The 19,634-nt window shown below is 44.6% G+C and overlaps 1 protein-coding gene across 2 annotated transcripts; it reads left to right on the top strand.

Moving 5' to 3' along the window:
- The first annotated feature begins 18 nt into the window (after positions 1 to 18).
- On the top strand, positions 19 to 19,574 carry ELMO2 (engulfment and cell motility 2). Of its 2 annotated transcripts, none has more exons than XM_056507387.1 (21): positions 19 to 298; positions 4,265 to 4,390; positions 4,525 to 4,565; positions 5,062 to 5,134; positions 5,466 to 5,516; positions 6,441 to 6,622; positions 7,417 to 7,516; positions 7,704 to 7,855; positions 10,573 to 10,651; positions 14,148 to 14,198; positions 14,521 to 14,643; positions 15,278 to 15,412; positions 15,836 to 15,940; positions 16,020 to 16,128; positions 16,733 to 16,869; positions 17,187 to 17,350; positions 17,433 to 17,545; positions 17,851 to 17,958; positions 18,289 to 18,375; positions 18,691 to 18,764; positions 19,266 to 19,574. In XM_056507387.1, the coding sequence occupies exons 2-21, from the start codon at positions 4,313 to 4,315 to the stop codon at positions 19,464 to 19,466; spliced, it is 2,163 nt and encodes a 720-aa protein (XP_056363362.1). In that variant the 5' UTR covers positions 19 to 298; positions 4,265 to 4,312; the 3' UTR covers positions 19,467 to 19,574. The 2 variants fall into 2 exon arrangements, with proteins under 2 accessions (XP_056363362.1, XP_056363361.1); XM_056507386.1 differs by having other exon boundaries at positions 21 to 298; positions 18,289 to 18,371; positions 18,687 to 18,764.
- Positions 19,575 to 19,634: the final 60 nt, after the last annotated feature.

Here is a 19,634-nt window from a genome sequence, read left to right as displayed (position 1 = left end):
GGCGGAGCGGGCCCGGGGCGGGGGCTGCGCACAGCTCCGCGGCCCCGCGCTCGCTGTGGGGGCGGAGGGAGCCGAGCGCGGCCGCGGCGCCGCCGCAGAGCCCCGCGCCACCCCGAGCGGCTGCCCTGCATGAGCTCCTGCACAGCCGGTCCCTGGCGCTCGCAGCCGCTGCCGGAGGCGGGGCACCGTGGGCACGGGGAACTGACGTGAGCCCCGCCGCGGCGGCCCCGGAGGCGAGGAGGGGCGCGGGGACGAGGGACTCTTGGCTGGCGGCGCTGACTCGGCTGCCGGAGGGGAGGTGTGCTGGGGCGGCGGGGCGGGCGGGCCGGGTCTCCGTGGTCCCCGCGGTCTCCATGGCAGCGCGGCTGGCGCATGACGCGCCCAGGGGCGGCGCCAGCCCGGCAGCGCCTCGGCGGGAGCGCGGGGCGGCCGCGGGGGAGCGCGGGCGGCGCGGGAGGGCGGGGATGGGGACGGAGATGGGATGAGGAGAAGGATGAGGAGAGAGATACGGAGTGCAGCTGTCGGCGCCGCGCCTCCCGTCTGCTGCCTCCCCGGGCGCGCTGCGGCGCCGCGCCCACCGCCCTCCGCCCAGGCTCCGCTCCGGGCTCCTCCGCCCGCCCCCGGCCCGGGCCGGCCGCAGCGGCCCCCGCTGTGCCGCGCTCCCGCCCCCGCTGCCCTGCCGGCACCGGGAGCGGCGGGGCCGGTGCTGCCTCGGGAACTGCGGTACAGCGCGGACAGTGCTTGGCACAAAAAATACCGTTTAATGCCTTAAACTGCGTTTTGAGCCGAGCTTCAGGGGTTGCCGCCTGGCTGGCGGCTTGACTGATTGAAAATAATAAAGCAGTTCTCGTTTTGCTTGTTGCTATCAGTTTCTGCCTTTGCCTAGAGATGGTCGCTGCCGTGCTGCGTTGAAATGTGCATGAGCAGTGCTTTTCAGCCGAAGTGCAGCCATGGAAGGCCTTTGGAGGAATGTAGGATTCCAGAGGCAGGGAATCTGTGCCCTTTGGTTCTCCAGTTTATCTGGAGAAGGATGTTTCTCATAGCTTTTTTTGTGTGGTAGCATAGAAAACTGCACAGCCTTTGGATTGGACTCTTCTATCTCCTACCCTTTCATGCTGCTTGGCCAAGGAATGCGTCTTCTCTGCCCACCTGTCCCATTAGTCCCTCTGCCAACGTCACTTCCAACTTTAGCTTGGCCAGTTGGTGCCATCTGGGGACTTGCTGAGGACTGCCGAAGGTGTTTTGTGACATCTACAGGTTTCAGAAGCTGCAGCTATTTGCTTGTTGACTGGGGGATTCTACCAGGCAGCTTTTCTTTTTCAGGGAGTGTTCTTTCATCCTCCTCATTTTCATTCTGTGAGCAGCACACTTTGTTCTCTATCTGTAATGAAAAGAAGATTGAGTTTGTGAATAGGGAAATCCTGTTTAAAATCCTTTAGTTGTTTTTAGCTTGTAGCTTCTCAGAATTCTTTTGAATACTGTGTTTTTAGTGGCTCTGCTGATTTTTCCTTGCCCTGCAGCTACCCCTGCACCTCTGCTTTATATGACAGATTTCACTCTGCAGAAGCAGACTGAATTAATTTTTGATGGATTTTAGCTTGGCTTCTCTCTCTCTGTATAAACTGTGAGGAATTGTTTACATGCTATTGAGAAGAATGTGCTGTGAGAGCATGCACATAAGTGACTGATAAACACAATTACACAACAACATGCTCTGTACTTCTTCAGAAGAGCTTCTCTACAATTTTATCAGCTCTATCACTGTTGCACTGCGGAATATCCATCGTAAAAGCAAACATCTTGACACCCCTCTTGTCTGCAGATGCAGAGTGAAATATTTTCAAAGCATGCTTTTGGCACACAACCTCATGTTAAGAGGCTGACCTGAAGTACCCTTTGTATTCATAGTCCAGTCTTCCTTGTTCTCTTCTGGAAAGCTCCTTCTGCTGAACCATCAATCTGTGTTGGTTCTTCAAAGCATTGTTTGTCCAAGACTGTTCTAAAGAGTTTCCTACCTTTTGAAATTTTTAATTCTTGCTTCTCTGGGTTCTCCTAGGCCAAGTAGCTTTGGTGTTCAAATCTCTGCCTTCGTAGAGATTTCTATGGTGCTGCTGTGCAAAAAAAAACCAAAAAAAAAAAACCCAACAAAACCTTGAAGATATTTTTCAGAGTCATGAAGCTCTGTTTCTTTCACTGTATATTTGCTGTGCCCTGAATACTGATTGGAATAGGGAGCATGGTTGCCAGTCATGAGTGGGTGCTCATTTATGGAAGAAATTTGGGACAGAAATAAGTGTTAAATATCATGGTGGATTACTTTGAATTTGTATGCAGCTGAGAGCTTTTTTTGGAGACACCAAGGTGGTGCAATACAATTTGGTTGGTCCCTGGTTTTGGTGGTGAGGATATCAAGGGAAGCTGCAGGTAGAGTGCATGACCTCTAGGTGCTGTGTGCCTCTGCAGTACTTTTTGGGGATGAAACAGGACATTTATATGGTTATTAAGGACATGATTTGGTGGTGGACTTGGCAGTGTTGTGCTTACAGTTGGACTTCATGGCCTAAAGGGTGTTTTCCAACGTAAATGCTCTGTGATTCCTGCAGCATTTCCCCTCATATCAGCATTTCTGTTTTAATGGGCACTTCTACTCTCTGAATGGGGCGTGTTCTGAGTGGGAGAAGACAAGTTAGAGTTTGTAGAGGCTTCTACCTCTAGTAAACTGGACATCTTTGTTTTGGCTTATAAAGTGCTGTATTTCCTTGTATTTTTCAGTAGCAACTTGCCACTTGCAATTCAAGTAAAAGACTATGACAGTACTGCAAGGGAGGCTGAAGGGAGAAGTGGTAATTAGATGCTAATTAATCATACATAAATGGGTAAATTAGTTTAAAAAGTTGCAAATTCAGTTCTTAATACTCAGGGACTAAGCTTTGAGCCTTGTCTCTTCACTGTTTGTTTGTTGTGTCTCAAACATTGAATAGGTTTAGATGTTTTCTCGTTGTGACTTGGCTCACTTGTGGGAGAGGTTATTACAGTCTGGTTACTGGGTATGTTGTGTGTGTGCTTCTGCACAGAGCTCATGTTTCTCAGGCTTTCAGTTTAGGCCATCATAACCTTTAATTGCTGGAGAACAGTGAGTGGAAATAACACACCATTTGGGAGCTGCCTGTCTGTTTCTAGATTTAATACATGGAAACTTGTATACCCTGCAGGTCTGGAGGTGTCATACAAATTGGGCTCATTGGGGAGTACTGGTTGTGTACTGGTAAATGCCCTGAGTCTGCTGCTTTTCCGAGGCCAGCTAATGTGTGCTGCTTATCTGAAAGGTTGGAGATGTTATTTTGAGCCTAACTTGACTGACAGTTTTCTGCATTAGATGTGTTTAGTCTTATAGTCATTAAATGAGTTTTAAGAAAGTACAAGCCACTCTTGGGATTGGTGCTCAAACAGAAAGAGAAGGCCAAGAGTACTGACTTGTAGCCATCTCTGTGAATTGGGGCAGGCTTTCCAGAATATGATGAAGTTCTGAATCTGGCTTGCCAGATACTTCCCAGGTGGTGGGGGGTGGTAGAGTGGACCAAGTCTGGCTCTCACAGAAGTACAGGAGGTCATGTCCAATTTTTTGGGTACAAACCACTGTGTGACAACTGACTGGAACCAAACCCTGAGCACAGGCTTGTGCTCTGAAAGGCAGATAAAGGAGTGAAAGGTAGACTTCCAGAGCAGATGCTGAGTTACCTTATTTTCCGTGATGTCTGCTCGTGTTTTGGATTTATGATGTTACAGGAAGGGAATAGGATAAAGCCAGCTGCTGCTGCTTTGCCTAAGAACCTGTTTGAGTATCCTGAGTGGATCAAGTTATCTAAGAAATTTGGATGGGGCATGAATACACACCAGAAGGGAGGCTACCTGGACATTCTCTTCCTGCTCTCACCTACAGACAGCAGTTGAGCCTGGGGAGCTGCTGCTTTAGTGGTCCTGCAGACTGAGCTGCCAGTACAGACAGTGGGTGGCAGATGGGGCTTTGCTCATCAATCACCCTTCTTCTTGTGAGTGCCCCAAAAAGCTCTGAGAAGTATTTTTCAGGTGCTGAAGCTGGGCATGCAATTTCACACCATGCTGTTTGTGTGAGGCCTTAATCCTCTGCTAATACTGGGTGTTTGTCCCTGTCAGGCCCAGGAAACCATAAGGCTGAGCTTAGGTGTTTCGAAGCTTGGCAGTGTAACAAATGAAACAGTTTTCATTTTATCCTTTCTCTTAACAGGTGTGAAGGTGTATGCTGTTGTAGAGGCACTTAGAGGAGTCTGGAGCAATGCCACCACCTTCAGACATTGTGAAAGTGGCTGTTGAATGGCCAGGTGCCAATGCCCAGCTGTTGGAAATAGATCAGGTGAGACCTGGTAACCAGATGGGGGAGGAAAGGCACCCCAGTATTGATAGTGGAATGTGGGAAGCATAGAAATGGGCAGTATTCCTTTCTGGTTGAGAGGAACATGGCTACTGAGGACTCTCTTTCTGTTCTAGAAAAGGCCTCTTGCATCCATCATCAAGGAGGTCTGTGATGGGTGAGTAGTTCTCTGCGAATCCTTGTGGAGAAAGTCTGTCCTGCTGACAAATCTTGCTGGGTTACTGTGGAAGTCTGCTGCTTGTTAATGTGCTGCTAGCACTGTCCTTGCTGCCTGCTGCTGGTTTTGGCCATGGAGTGGACTGGGGTTTAAATTGTGAAGAAAAGGATCTCCTGAAAAATGGGCCCTTCCATTTTTATTTCAGTTCTAAGTGTATGCATTTATATACCCTAGGGTCAGTTTCTCTGAGGGTTGGCCCATCCTGCTGAAGTATAGGCCTGTTCAGGTGTTCCACAGAGCTGATTTAGACTAGGCTGAAGTCCCACATTGTCCTCAAGAAGAGTTTTCTCTCCTCTTCGGGAGATCTGATTTCCCCTGCCAAAGCTTTGCTTGAAAGCTTTTTTGCAACTTGCTGGGATCAAGCTCCATTTCCTAATTGACAGCCAGAAGAAAGAGGACAAAGACACTTAATGGTTCATTCTTCTTCCTCTGCCAGGTGGTCCTTGCCAAACCCTGAGTACTACACGCTGCGTTATGCTGATGGTCCTCAGCTGTACATCACAGAGCAGGTCAGTGTGAGAGGCAGCAGTTTGCTGATATCCTGGGTGATAGTCCAGAATGTCTAGGACTACAGTCATGGGACAATACTGGCACTAATCCTTGAGGAGCAGCATCTCTGTTCTCAGCGAGATTCAGGCTCAAGTGGTGCCATTCAACAGAGGAGCTCTGCACTGCTCCCTTTGCATGCCTGTACATGTGGGGACTCAGGCACTCGAGTTCAGTACCCTCAGTAGGGTTGTGTGGCATAGGAGCCGCTTGTGCATACAGATGTGCACTGTAGATCCAGCTGGGTTCCTTCCCCCCCACTTTTCCATGGTTTAAGTTTGGGTTTTCTTTCAGACTCGCTGTGACATCAAGAATGGAACTATCCTACAGCTGGCAGTCTCCCCGGTAAATGCTTCCTCACTTCCCTCTTTCTCACTAACTCTCCATGAGTGACAGGCTGTTTCTTACCTCTTGACTTTTCTTTCTCCTTCTCCCCAAATTGCAGAGGGGTTATCTTTGTTGGCATGCACTCTTTGTTTTCCATCCTGGTTGTGGTGTGTGTCTTTCCTTTGGATGCTCTGCCCTTTTATGGGGTTTCCTGACAATAAATCCAGTCTTCAGTTTCAATGCATTTCCTAGATTAAGATGCTGTGAAACACCTGACAAATGCATTGTCAATATGAGTGCATTTACCATGTTCAGTTAAAAAGCAACAGTTCCAGCAACTGAATGCAAAAAATTAGAATAGAGACAAATTTGATAAAGAGGAGGTTGTTTCTGCTAAATTCTTGCTATTGTGCCAACCTTATTTTTATTTAAATTCTTAAACCTTTTTTTGTGCAAGTGTCTTGACATAGAGCTAAGAGTGAGCAGAACTGGGGGAAGGTACTTGGGCAAAAGGGAATTAGAGGATATCAGTGATCTGTGTCTGAGAAGTCTTACAGAATGTCTTGTGGATACACAAAATAAGATCATGCTTCTCTTTGAATCTATGAGACTGTTTATCAGTATTGTGTTTCTTTAATGGTATTGCTCCATATTTCTATACCCACCTCCACTCACCTCAGCAAGGAGGAAAAATAGGCATTTGCCCTAACATGCAAAAGAGCATTTTACCTCCTGCTTGGCTGTAACTGTTGCTGAGAGAAGCCTTTTTTTAGTCTGTCTTAGACTTGCTGACTGCACCTATTGAATGTGACTTTGCTGGTATCTCTACCCTGGCTCTGCATTCCTTGCCCACCCATGGGCTTCTGACAGAATGCTGCTGCAGGCAGGACTCAGACTGCATGTGGCTGGTCTATAACTGGCCCCATCCCTCTCTCCTGCCAGTCCAGGGCAGCTCGCCAGCTGATGGAGAGGATCCAGTCTCACAGCATGGAAGCCCGGCTGGAGGCCATGAAGGAACTGGCCAAACTTTCAGCAGATGTCACCTTTGCCACAGAGTTCATCAACATGGAAGGAATTACAGTGCTGACACGGCTTGTGGAGAGTGGCACCAAGCTTCTATCCCAGTAAGTTTCCTTTCTACCAGGATTCTGGCAGAAGGTCTTGAATAAGGGGCTAATTTTGCTTGCTGAAGTGGCATTTAGCAACTAACCTTACTGCAAATGCTAATCTGTGGAGACAAAGTCTTTCTTGTCATTTGCTAAACCTCACGAGGCTGAAGAGGAGACTGTCTAATTTGCTCTGGAAGTTTCCTCAAGCACATTCACAGTGAACTATGATGCAAATAATTCACTTGGATTTTCTGTTGCAGTTGTTATATTTCATTGAAAGTACTTTTAAAGTCTTGATAACTTACTGTAATAACATTTATAGATCTTCTTATATATTAACAACTAATACTTTTTTGGCATTTTTTGCAATCTTTCCTTCAGTCTCTTTATTCTTTCTGTCTTGTGGCTATATATTAAATTTTCCACAATTCATGCTGTGCCTTCATTTTATTTCAAGTCAGCTCCCAATATTTAGAAGACAATTAACTTCCCTTAGGTTTTTTTTCTGATGTGAAAACATGTTTGCTCCTTTGATTAGCCAAGTACTGATCCAGGTGGTTGTGAGTCTCTGGTGGCAGGACTGGGGACTTACTGCTGTTAATTTTAATTTATGCTTATAACCAGGAAAAATAAAATATATTTCTACAAAACAGTAAAATTATCTGCATAAATGCATACACTTTATTGCTCCCCCAGGTACCTAACTGTGTTTTTAGAAGAACATGGTGACATTTTTCTCTTATCCAGCTTAAGCAGATTTTTTTTTCTTGCCAGCAGATCTCTTGTAACTGAATTCTTCAATTTCTCAGTTATAGTGAGATGTTGGCTTTCACCCTGACTGCCTTCTTGGAGCTCATGGACCATGGTATTGTCTCCTGGGACATGGTCTCAATAACCTTCATCAAACAGGTGAGTTTGGGGGGATGGGGTGAGTGGATATTATTTCTTTTCATGCTTTAATACGTCTTCCAGGAAGAGCAAAAGACTCTGAGAAGCCGAGTACTGAGAGCACAGTGTGCCCCCTTCCTGAGCCCTGTCTCACTCAGCAGCACTCTCCTGGCTGGGCAGTGCTGACCTGCTGTTGGTGTGATTGCAGATTGCAGGCTATGTGAGCCAGCCCATGGTGGATGTGTCCATCCTGCAGCGCTCCCTGGCCATCCTGGAGAGCATGGTGCTCAACAGCCAGACTCTGTACCAGAAGATTGCAGAGGAGATCACTGTGGGGCAGCTCATTTCCCACCTGCAAGTGTGAGTGTCCACCCAGCAATGGTGTGATTTATACCAGTTTTACGACTACATCCTCTTACATTTGGAGCACTTAAAGATTGTATTTTTTTAAGTATTACCAATATGACATCTTACTTGAACTTTAAGATTTCTAATGGATTTTTTTAAGAAGTGAGATTCTAGAAAAATGTGTTCTGTGTTCTGGAAGCACTTGGGCACATGAGTGTTGAACAAAGATATTTACCTTAAAATAACTGCCCAAGTGTGTTCAAACTTGCATTTCACTAGAATAACTTCCCAAAGGTTTTGCATTCAGCTGTCTGTCGCTTTTACCCCTTTTTAAGTTGTCTCTACTAGAATCTAAGAGCTTATCATCTTCTGAGTTTTGTCCTGCATGCTAAGGAAGAAAACAATTGCTTTTCTTGCTTGAAGGGGTTAAAAATTCCCTTCATCTGCTTCCTCTCTTTCCAAACAACCTGGCAAATTAATATCTGTCTCTTAGAGGTGTTTGTCTTGGTCAGTTCTACTCTTCATTATAAAAAAGCAGCATGTAGTTGTTAGAGCTTTGGGTAGGTTGGGTTTTTTCTCAAGCCTTTTAATTCTGAATGTGTGGAAAAGCACTATTTGTGGATGTGATTAATACTCTTTAATCCGTGAACAGTAGTTTAACCTAGTTTAACCAAATTATAATGCAAACAAAGTATTGCATCAATGTCAGTGTGTGCTTGGAATGTTTATACATTTGAATTTGGTTAACAGAAAAGCTGAACAAGTTCTCCTGACCACTCCAGCAGCCTTGTTCTGCAAAGAGTATATGTTCTTTCAGCTTTATGACTTCTGGTTTAGTCAAACACAGATTTGGTCCTAATATTGATGCAATTTTTATATTTACATTTTACATTTACATTTTTTACCTAACATTGATGCAGTTTTTTTTAAAGCAAATTATCTTTGTTCAAGACATAAACTTGTGTGTTTAAGTGCTTCCAGAACACAAATGGTCTAAGAAAGCATCCATGCAGGAAATATTTTGGAAAGGGAGGTGGAGGGTGAGTCAGGCTTTGCTGGTGGTTTTCCTGGCAAGACCATCAGGAGGGAACAATTCATAATAGTGGATATGTTCTGGAAGAACATGACCATGGAAACAAGTCCAAAGGAGATGAGTTAGAAGAGGAGAAACTAACCTAAAAATTGTTCTGCTTTGTCAAAAAACAAGCAGTGTGATGAAAAGAGCAACAAACCCTGAAAAGGAGAGCAAAAGTGAATGACAGACTTCAGAGACCTGTGCAGCTCGGAGGCCCAAGGAGAACCTAGGATGGTGCATGGAGATTTGCATGTTTGAAGTACAGCAGACTGATCAAAATGAAAAGATGTGGAAGGGAGCAATAGAAGAAAGAATATGGTTGTTATCCAGAGATATGTCAAAGTGAGGAAAATAGGTATTTAAGCTAAAAGTAGTACTGGCTTTAGATCTTTCATAAAAAGATCCTTTATTTCTACATGTATAGTTAAATAAATTAAAAAAAAAAAAATTAAAAAAGTATATTCATTCACACAAATTCATTGAGTGATACACTGGGCTTCTGTTCCTCAGAAGAGTTTGATGCAAGAGTGCATTGGGTCTGGCTGAGATGGAGTTCACTTCCCCAGGGCAGCCCTCACAGTGCTGTGCTGTGCACTGAGAGCTGAAAAGGTGTTGATAAAGAACCCAGTGTTTTGGCTGCTGAGCAGTGCTCCAGCATCAGAGCTGTCTCTCCAATGTTTCCTCCCCTCATCCACTACCCTAGGGGATGGACAAGGTCTTGGGAGGGGACATAGCCAGGGCAGCTGACCCAAGCTGACCATATGACATCTGCTCAGCACTAAAAGCTAAGAGAAAGGAGGGATGAGGGTCATTTGCTACTATAACATTTGTCTTCCCAAGCAACTGCTGTCTGTGCTGAAGCCCTGCTTCCCAGGAAGTGGCTGGACATCACCTGCTAATGGGAAGTAGAGAATAAATCTTTTGTTTTCCTTTGTTTCCATGCCCAGCCTTTACTTATGCTTTATTAAGCTGCCTTTATATTGAATGTTTCCCATCCTGTTTTCTCCCCTGCCTTGTCCTGCTGAGGAGGGGAGGGATAGAGTGGCTTGGTAGCCAAGGTCTACCCCCCAGGAAGAGTTAGAGCATTGCAGGAAATAAACCTGTATTTTATAGAATATGAGGAGGACAGAAGAATATCATTGGCATTTAGAAGCTTAGTTTTGTGCAATTTTGAACATGACAAGTTTGGCCACATCCTGTGTATGACCTAGGAAGGGGCTAAGCACTCTTTACCTGAACAAGTTCTTCACTGAAACATTCTTTCCCCTTACTTCCATTTGTTTAGGTGGCTCCCATTGGCATAGGGGAGAAAAATAACTTGCTCCATACAAGCTTCAACCTGTATCCAATGTAGCAGACTGTAAAAACCAGGTTTTACAGAGATAGTTCCAGCATTGGAAACAAACTGTGGTGGTGCTGGGCTGCAGTCTGCTCTGTCTCCTGGATAATGGACCTATCAGTCAGAAATTTCTATCAGGTTTTTGCAAGCCTTCTGAAGAGTTGGACATCGTAAGCAGAGGTTACATGAGTCTTGCTTGTCTGTTGAAAATGCAAGACAGCTGTAATCAGTGTTCTCATGGTGCAGGTAAAGCAGCAAGCTGTAATATTCTGTATTGCCTGTTGCCTTACAAGCCTTCCTTTTTTGCTTCTGCAGCTCAAACCAAGAGATTCAGACATATGCCATTGCCTTGATCAATGCTCTCTTCCTGAAGGCACCTGAGGACAAGAGACAGGTTTGTTCTTGCCTTTTGATTTTAAACCTGAGTGATGGTTGTTGCCTGGCTGTTTATGCCTCAGAAATCATATTGTCTGGGCAAGGTAGACCTCAGACCTTGCCAAGAACTTAAGTGGCTGTTTCAGTATGGCAACAGAGGAGAAAAAGTACCATCCCATTAAAAATGTGTCCTGGAGCACACATCTATATTTAGGACATGCTCAGAAAGGATTCTGAAAGACCTTCAGAGACAAAGTAATCTTCCAGACAGTAGGGGAAGTTTTTTTTAAGTTGTTTGTGTATGAGAGAGGTAGGCTGGGTAAACTCCTTGGGGCTGTATATACTTAATAAAATAACACCCCACCTCCCTCTCCCCCAAAAAGGGACCTTTCTTAAGTCATAGACGGATACTCCTGCTGGCAAATGTGAGAAATGAAACACTGCCCTGCTCTGAGGAAACTCCCAGGATCTCAGCTACCTGCAAGACATGCATATGTGTATATTGTGTAGCTTTGCTGTGTTAAGCCTTTCTTCTCTAGTGCCCTGTTTGTGCCTTATTCCTGGACTCCAAGCTAAATCCTGTCTGCTTCTCTTTGTGCCTTTTTTTGCTTTCTGCCAGCAGGACAAGCTGCTTAACCCACTAGACCTGCCCATCACTGTAAGTAACTCAAGCCTGGGGCTGGTCATGTAGGGGACCTGTAGGCATGTTAGCTTTTCTCTAGCTGTGCCTCCTTGTATCCCAGGGATGATGCCCACAGCCTCAGAGAGTGGATGAACCTAGGGAGAAGGGTGGGAGGACTCCTGGGAATGCACTCAGACTGTGGAGGGAAGAATCAGTAGCAGGAGACACCCTGAATGGCTTACTGTGCACACAAGGTCATACAGATGGTCATAAAAGGAAACTGATACTGCAAGACTGACCAGGTGAACCAATTGTAAAACTGGAACAAGTCCTTTAGCAATCTGAATCTCCTTAAACTTACTGCAGCATGAGTTTATACCCCAAATCTCACTTGTGCTAATGACAGTTTCACATCCAGCTGCATCCTTTTAAAGATAGAGCTGTTTGTCTGTGAAGAGCAGTCACGAAACTTGATGCTGACTGGGGGCTAGAGCATAAATTCTGCCTAATTTGTGATTTCTTCCTTATGGTAATTGTAATGTAAGAATGTTTGTGGCCCTGTGCTAACTCCAGGGAAATCACCACTCTTGTTAATAGGTTGATTTGGAACTTTCTGTATTGAGATACTGGTACATTTTTTGGTTTTCTGCATGGCACAGAGAATATTCCACTTTTTTTAAGGATGTAGCACCTTCAGAGTGGAAGCTGCTGTATCAATAAATGTTATATAATTTCTAATATTAGTGGATATGCTTAATGCATTAATGTAAGAAAAATCATACTTCTCTGTTGGTAATTCAGCAAAGATAGTTGACTTCATAGCAAACAAAATTCCAAGGGATTTTTCACTCTTTTTCCCCTCCCTTGAATACAATCCAAATGACTACAAAGGGCCATGAAGTTGACTAAGGAACTTGGATTATTTTCCATATAAATAGAGCCTGAGAGATTTGGGATTGCTCAGCCTTAAGCAGAGAAGATTCAGGGAGGTCTTATGTGTTTAAATATCTGATGGAAGAGAATAAAAAAGAGGAGGGCGCCTGACTCCTCTCATTTGGGCCTACTGACAGGACAAGAGGCAGTGGGCGCCCATAAAAACCCAGGAAATTCCACGTGAAACTTGCACACCCACACAACATAAATATGAGAGTGGTCCAACACTGGAACAGGTTACCCAGAGAGGTTATGGAGCCTCTAAAACCTGGCTGGACACAGTCCTGGGCACCAGATCTGTCTGATGTTGCTTGAACCAGTAGAGTTGAACTAGGTGATCTCAAGACACCCCTTTCAGCATAAATCATTCTGTGTTCCTATGACCATCAAGCAGCAACATGGGCCTTACTGGACTCTCAGCAGAGCATAGATCCCTTAGCAGTGGTTAGACTGTGTGCACTCATGCTTCTTTCTATGCTGCTTAGAATTGTTTAATTGTCTTTGTCCTTCCCACTTTTTATCTGCTTCAGTCACTTGTTAACTCCATCCTCCATCCCAGGTACAAACTAATTCATTCAGAAAAAGGATTATTTGTGTAACATGCATGAGTAAATCCTAACAACAGAGTCTTGTCCTATTCTCAGTACTACATCTCACAAATAGTAGTAGAAAATAATGACTCAGAGGGCAGTGTGTTCTCTCTGAAAGCACCTCCTACTTCGTCTAGATGCTCCTTAGAACCTTCCACTCAAGTACTGACTCACTCTGGTTGTAACATGAGCACTGCTGAATTTGCAGCCATTATGGCTTGGCTGTCAGTCACTGTCTTGGTTCAGGAGGTTTCTGTCTGGATCAAAAGTGATAATAGGGACTCTGAACAAGATTAATGCACATATTTTACCAGACTTCTTACTCTGTCAAGAGTGTTGATATAAGCAGTTGGAAAGTCTTGGATTTCTCAGAATGTGCAGTTGATTGAGTGCAATTGTCTGAGACTCCACATCTGCTCCCAATTCTCAATCTGCACTGCAGAAGAACGTGAAGAGATCTCAGACTGTCAGTTCTTTTGGACTTCATCCAGATGATAAAATGCCCAACAGATTTTTCTTACCCAAAAGATTTTGCTTGTAGCAGCAAACTCATTATAGTCACCTTGAATGGAACTTGTGCCATTCTCCTAGCAGGGTAATGACATCACTGGTATGTTAGAAAGTGCATCTTCACAATTCTCAAGGAAAGCACAGGTTAGGTTTTCACAGATACATGTGTAATGGTTGCTGGAACTGAAGGCATCTTGCATCTGCTGTCAGTGTTTGTCGTCATGACTTGATGTTTGAGAAACCCTCCTCATCTAGAGAAGGAAGCCATGCAGTCAACAGGGAAACTGGAAGCTTTCCTCTAAGCATGAAAATGATTAGCCTGTATTTTTGTAAATTGAAATGCTGCTGCAAATTGTCCTCAAGCTGAACTTCTGAACATCTCTTTAGGAACTGGACAGAGGAAATAAATCGCGGAGAGTTTTTGAAAGGCAGGAGACCTGAAACCTGCATCCCATAGCTCTTGTTATCTTCGGTGTTTACCTTGGTATAAGAAGCTGTGAAATGCTAATTGGAGGAAGCTCTTGTAGGCAGATTTTTCCTGGGCAACACACAATATGCTCCCTGCTGCCATATTTCCTCATAGTGAAGTACCATTTGATGTCCAACATTAAGCTAAATTTGCTTCTGTGCTTTGACTCTGCTAGTGGCTTTCTCCACGCTGGTGATGGTCTGTAGGCGAGCCATCTATGAGTTGTGGTGAGATGCTATGCTAAATTGACTCTAATGCTGTAGAAAAGCACTTTGTTTTATGCCAGTGCTATCTCCAATTCATAGGCTTCTTCCATTTTCTCCTTTCTGCACAGTGTGGGCTTTTTGTTTATATTTCACTCATGTTATTTCATCTTTAAATTCCACAACAGGAAATGGCTAATGCATTTGCCCAGAAGCACCTGAGGTCTATAATCCTAAATGTAAGTATGTTCTGGAATGACAAAGTGCTTTCTAGTGTCCTCTCAATGGAGGTTTCACTTGCGCATAGTGTAAATTCTGCTGCCCTCAGGGCACTTTCAGAAAAGTGACTCTTTCAAAGGTAAAACTTGTTCTAAAGGGAGTTACCAGAATGCTGCTTTCTGCTCTTATAGACCATTATAATTATGCTTCTGATGGATATGGAGGTTGAACAACTGAATCTTCCTGCAGAGAGATGCACATGCAGTCTGGCATATGCCTAGGGCTAATGCCTCAGCTTTTATTTGCATTCTTCTAATTTCTACCCTCTCCTTTATTTTGCAGCATGTGATCAGAGGAAACCGCCCCATTAAAACAGAAATGGCACATCAGCTCTATGTGCTGCAGGTCCTGACCTTTAATCTCCTGGAAGAGAGAATGATGACCAAGATGGATCCCAATGATCAGGTGACTATTAGAGCCAAGTAAGATCTGATGGAGCAGGGTGTACAAGGGGCCTTATTCCTGAGCTCCCTAGCACTATAGAATTTGCAGTGGATGGTGCATAAAGCTTCAAACTCACTCTTCACATTGTAAACCTTGAGGTTAGGGTATGCTCATGACCATCCTACTGCATATTGTGGGACTTTGAGATGTATGTGGGCACTGAAAGTCATATACTCCTTTCTTGACCAGTGTGATGCCAGCTGTCAAATTGGTTAAAGTTTAGCTCTATGGAGGGCACATCATTTTATCCATTTCCTTGCAGTATAGGAGGAAAACTGGGCATTTTTAAGGTGTCTGTTACTCAGCTATATTGCAATTTTTAAGGAGAAAAGCCATAACATTACCTGAATGCCTAGAAATTGCTTGTAACTAAACTTGCAGCTAAAGAAAAATGCAAACAAGTATTTTGCATTACCCACTGTACTGAAACTTGCCATTTTGAAATGGATTGCCTCTTTGTGCATAGTGTTAATGACCTTTGACATCTCTCAGTTCATTGTGTGAGCTCTGAAGAGAGATGCAGGACTGTGCATTGTGTGAAAATACTGCTGTAGTGATTGAGCATGTCACCATTTCCCTGCCTTGTGTCCTTCAGGCACAGAGAGACATCATATTTGAGTTGAGAAGAATTGCATTTGATGCAGAGTCTGACAGCAACACCGTCCCTGGCAGCGGAACAGAGAAACGCAAAGCCATGTACACCAAGGACTACAAGATGCTGGGATTCACTGTATATATCTAGACTGAAAACCTTGTGAAGGCAATCTAAGCAAACTCCATTGGAGTTGTGGGGAAATAAGGAACAGAAATAGCTGTTTCCTTTACCTTACTGTGGTATCTGAGTTTACAGATTGAGTTATACTCTCACTCCTGGGGAAAATTGTTATGAACTTGCTGATGGGTTAAATGCAAGGGTTCATTAGGCATTCTCTAGAGGTGTTTCCTTACCATATGCACCTGTGCTATGAAGAACCTTGGAATCAACCTCTCCTCTAGAATGTTCAGATAGCATTGTCAGCAGGTGTTCAGAGTTACCTCTTGGATAGATGTGAGGGAGTGCTTGATGGACAGGTGATATAAAATTCACTCGGAAAAGGTACACTATTCCTGTTAGCTAATTTGTTTGGATTCTTTCTACACACTCTTTTCACAGAATCACATCAATCCAGCCATGGATTTTACACAGACTCCTCCTGGCATGCTGGCATTGGACAACATGCTTTACTTGGCCAAATTTCATCAGGACACCTATATCAGGGTATGTGAAGCTGCTGATTTTTACAGATGCCAGCACCTCAGCAGCTCTTCTTAGTGTGTGTGGCATCCTGTTCTTGTAGATTGTTCTGGAGAACAGCAGTCGAGAAGATAAACACGAGTGTCCCTTTGGGCGCAGTGCCATTGAGCTCACCAGGATGCTTTGTGAGATCCTGCAGGTTGGGGAACTCCGTAAGTACCATGTGTTACCCAGCTTTACAGGCTGCTGGGCTGATGCTTCTAGAAACTCATATTCACAAGCATTTGTTACCTTGGTCTCACTTCTGCCATGTAAGGACAGGGCAAGCTTGGAGTTAGCACTGTTATGTCCAAGTGATAATACCACTATTAAAATAAAGTAAGAAATTTTGGTGTGTGCACTCTGGTTCTCCTTAAAAACTGATACAAGCAGAAAGCTTCAACTTCCCAGAGCTTCAGGAGGGTGCTGTATAAAAAAAAATAGTCTTGAAACCATCATGAACTTGGGAAAAGTTTCTTAGCTCTGACAGTTTTAAAACAGCATTCTGAGAAAATTAACCACTGTAAGAAATTCCACCAGAGGGAGGTGGGAAACACTGCAAGCAATTATTTGAGGGGATCAGGATGAAAAGGGCATGGCAAAGTGTGGGGGCAATTGCTGTTGTCAATAAACTGTCTATGGAGTGACAAAGTATTGAACTGTCTTAATCTCTTGGAGTAAGAACTGTTGCAGAACATCAGTTGTCTGTCACTTTAGTTACTTCTAGTACCTTTTGTCCAATATGCTCACATGGTTGTGGTTTGTTTCTTTCTGAAGCCAATGAAGGCAGAAATGACTATCACCCCATGTTTTTCACCCATGACCGTGCATTTGAGGAACTGTTTGCCATTTGTATCCAGCTGTTGAACAAGACCTGGAAAGAAATGAGGGCGACAGCAGAAGATTTTAATAAGGTCAGGGTGGAGAAGAGATATTTTTGTAAAATATTTTGCAGATCAGCGCATAGTCAGTCAGCCTGTGTATTCGGTTAAAGAGTAGGGTGCAGAAGATGTAGCAGGGCATTGGTATGGGCTGTCAGGGGGGATGTCTCAGCTTTTTTGGAGTGCCCTGAGGTCCTTCATAGTTTTTCTGGATCTTGAAAGTCACTAGTATGCTCATACTCCTGGCCCTGGTTATCCCATGTCAATTCTTTGCTGCCACTGAGCTGTGTCCTGATACTCTGCTGCCAACAAGAATGTGGCTTGTTTTTCTTCCTGTCCCACCTCTTTAGGTTATGCAGGTTGTTAGGGAACAGATCACAAGGGCTCTCCCTTCTAAACCAAACTCCTTGGACCAGTTCAAGAGCAAACTGCGCAGCCTGAGCTATTCGGAGATTCTGCGGCTACGCCAGTCTGAGAGAATGAGCCAAGATGACTTCCAGTCTCCACCTATTGTGTACGTGCCTAACAAAAACCGTTGCCTCCTATTCTTGCCATTATCTCCATTTTATGCTTACTCTTCCATATTTGATTGCCAGGGAGCTGAGAGAGAAAATCCAACCGGAGATCTTGGAGCTGATAAAGCAACAGCGCCTGAACAGGCTTTGTGAGGGAAGTAGCTTTAGAAAAATTGGAAATCGCAGAAGACAAGGTAAGGGGACAGTGTCTACTATAATTTTTCATGTGAAGAACTGTAGCAAATAAGATCTAATTAATTAATCTCTCAGCAGGCACGTTGGCAGAAAGAAGAGCTGGTTACTTGGGCTGTCCATATCAGCCAGTAGTTTGGGATGGCACAGATGTGCATTTCTAAGAACACAGCCATCCTCTCATGAATAAGAAGCTGTGCTGAGGAGCTGGGCTAGGAGATGGATTGGGTGGAGAGGCTGTAACATAGTGGTTGTGAGACTTTCTGTGAATGATCTTGCTCAGCTTACTCTACTTGGTCTGTTCCAGAAAGATTCTGGTATTGTCGCCTGGCTCTGAATCACAAGGTGCTACACTATGGAGATCTGGAAGATAATGCCCAGGGGGAAGTGACCTTTGAATCTTTACAAGAAAAAAGTAAGTCCTGATTACAGGCTGTCCACTGCCTGTAATAGAGACTGTGCTGTCTAGAGGCTGAATATAATCCTAGATAAAGATGAAAGACCCAAGGCCAAAGCACGGACTAAGGGGATACCAACTTTCGGTTCTTGCCAAAATTCTTCAAATCTTGGAATTGCTTGATCTTTTTGAAAAGCCAGCTGCAGGCATGTCTTACTGGTAATGTGTTTTGGAAAGCTGCACTAACAAGCTAAAAAATCAAACAGTGTTCAGTTGCAAAGAAGAAACAAAGTTCTGTCTTTTCTGGTTAGGATTGCTTGTTTGGGAGCTTTACTTTTTCACTGTTAGTTCCAGTTGCAGACATCAAAGCCATTGTCACAGGGAAGGATTGTCCTCACATGAAGGAGAAAAGCGCACTGAAACAGAATAAGGCAAGTGCTTCCTTTTTGCTGTCATTAATATCTAGTGCTGTAGTGTTTAAGACTGAAAGTAACAGGAGTGAATGATCTGCCCCACTGCAGGTGTGTTGTGTACAAACCCCATCTCCTGTCTGAGCCCTTTCCTAGTGCTCCTTTGTGACTGCAAGGAGCTGTAAGCATGATTGTGCTGTAGTCTCTTCAGAATTGCTCACAATTACAATATGGGAAGGTGGACTGAGCTGCAGCAAGGCAGCTCTCGGGGTGGCAAGGCAGAAGGTGCTGTAATGTTTTGTTCAGTTGGTGAGTAAAATATTCTTTTCCATTTAGGAAGTGTTGGAATTGGCCTTCTCCATATTATACGATCCCGATGAGACCCTGAACTTCATTGCACCTAACAAATATGAGGTACGAAACGTAGTGATTAAGCAATATAGAATGTATAGTAATTAACTTCAGAGATTAAGAAGAGTCGGTTGCTTCTCACTGAAAATTTCAGCAGGCTGTCTCTCACAAGGTTCATTCCTAGAATATGATGGTGATCCTTACTATGAACCATCTTTTTTTTCCCTTAGTTATCTTTTTCATTTGAACAAAAGTTCCACACTAATTTCCCCTCATCTGGATTGCTACATTTTTTCCTCCTATAATGCCTAGAATAGGTTTACTTTTTTCAGTTATTGTGCCACAGTAGAAACTCTTGTCCGTACTGCAACCGTAGGCTCACATTTTCTCTAGGCTTGTAACTTCCATTGGAAATCTCTGTGGGCACTGTTTTAGGGTTGTGGGTGGGATTTTTTCCCATATTAACTGCCTCCAGTGTTTCTGGTCTTGAAGTTCATGGAGGGAAAGATCGACATAAGGTTTCATTTATGCCTGGAATTGTGAATTACCCCTTCTTTTCCACAGTACTGTATCTGGATTGATGGGCTTAATGCTCTCTTGGGGAAGGACATGTCCAGTGAGCTGACCAAGAGTGACCTGGACACGCTGCTGAGCATGGAAATGAAGCTGAGGCTCCTGGACTTGGAGAACATCCAGATCCCCGAAGCGCCGCCACCGATCCCCAAGGAGCCGAGCAGCTACGACTTCGTGTACCACTACGGCTGAGCCAGGGGCAGGGAGCCCGCTGGGGCCGTGCCGCGGGCCGGGGGCAGGGGCCCCGGCGCCGCCCGCCTTTTGTATCAGTTCCAATAATAACCAGTAGCGCTCCTCGCCGCCGCCGCCTCCGCCTCTTTCCGCCCTGCGCGGAGCGTCACCGCTGCGCGCCCGCCCCGC

This window comes from Oenanthe melanoleuca, chromosome 20, assembly GCF_029582105.1.
Source record: "Oenanthe melanoleuca isolate GR-GAL-2019-014 chromosome 20, OMel1.0, whole genome shotgun sequence".
Classification (NCBI taxonomy): domain Eukaryota; kingdom Metazoa; phylum Chordata; class Aves; order Passeriformes; family Muscicapidae; genus Oenanthe; species Oenanthe melanoleuca.
This window is presented reverse-complemented; position numbering and strand designations above follow the sequence as displayed.

Coding starts and splice junctions, on each gene's coding strand:
- ELMO2 (XM_056507387.1), top strand. CDS start 4,313: ATGCCACCACCTTCAGACATTGTGAAAGTGGCTGTTGAATGGCCAGGT. Junction 10,652..14,147: donor CACCTGAGGACAAGAGACAG/GTTTGTTCTTGC, acceptor ATTCCACAACAG/GAAATGGCTAATGCATTTGC. Junction 18,376..18,690: donor ACTGAAACAGAATAAGGCAA/GTGCTTCCTTTT, acceptor CCATTTAGGAAG/TGTTGGAATTGGCCTTCTCC.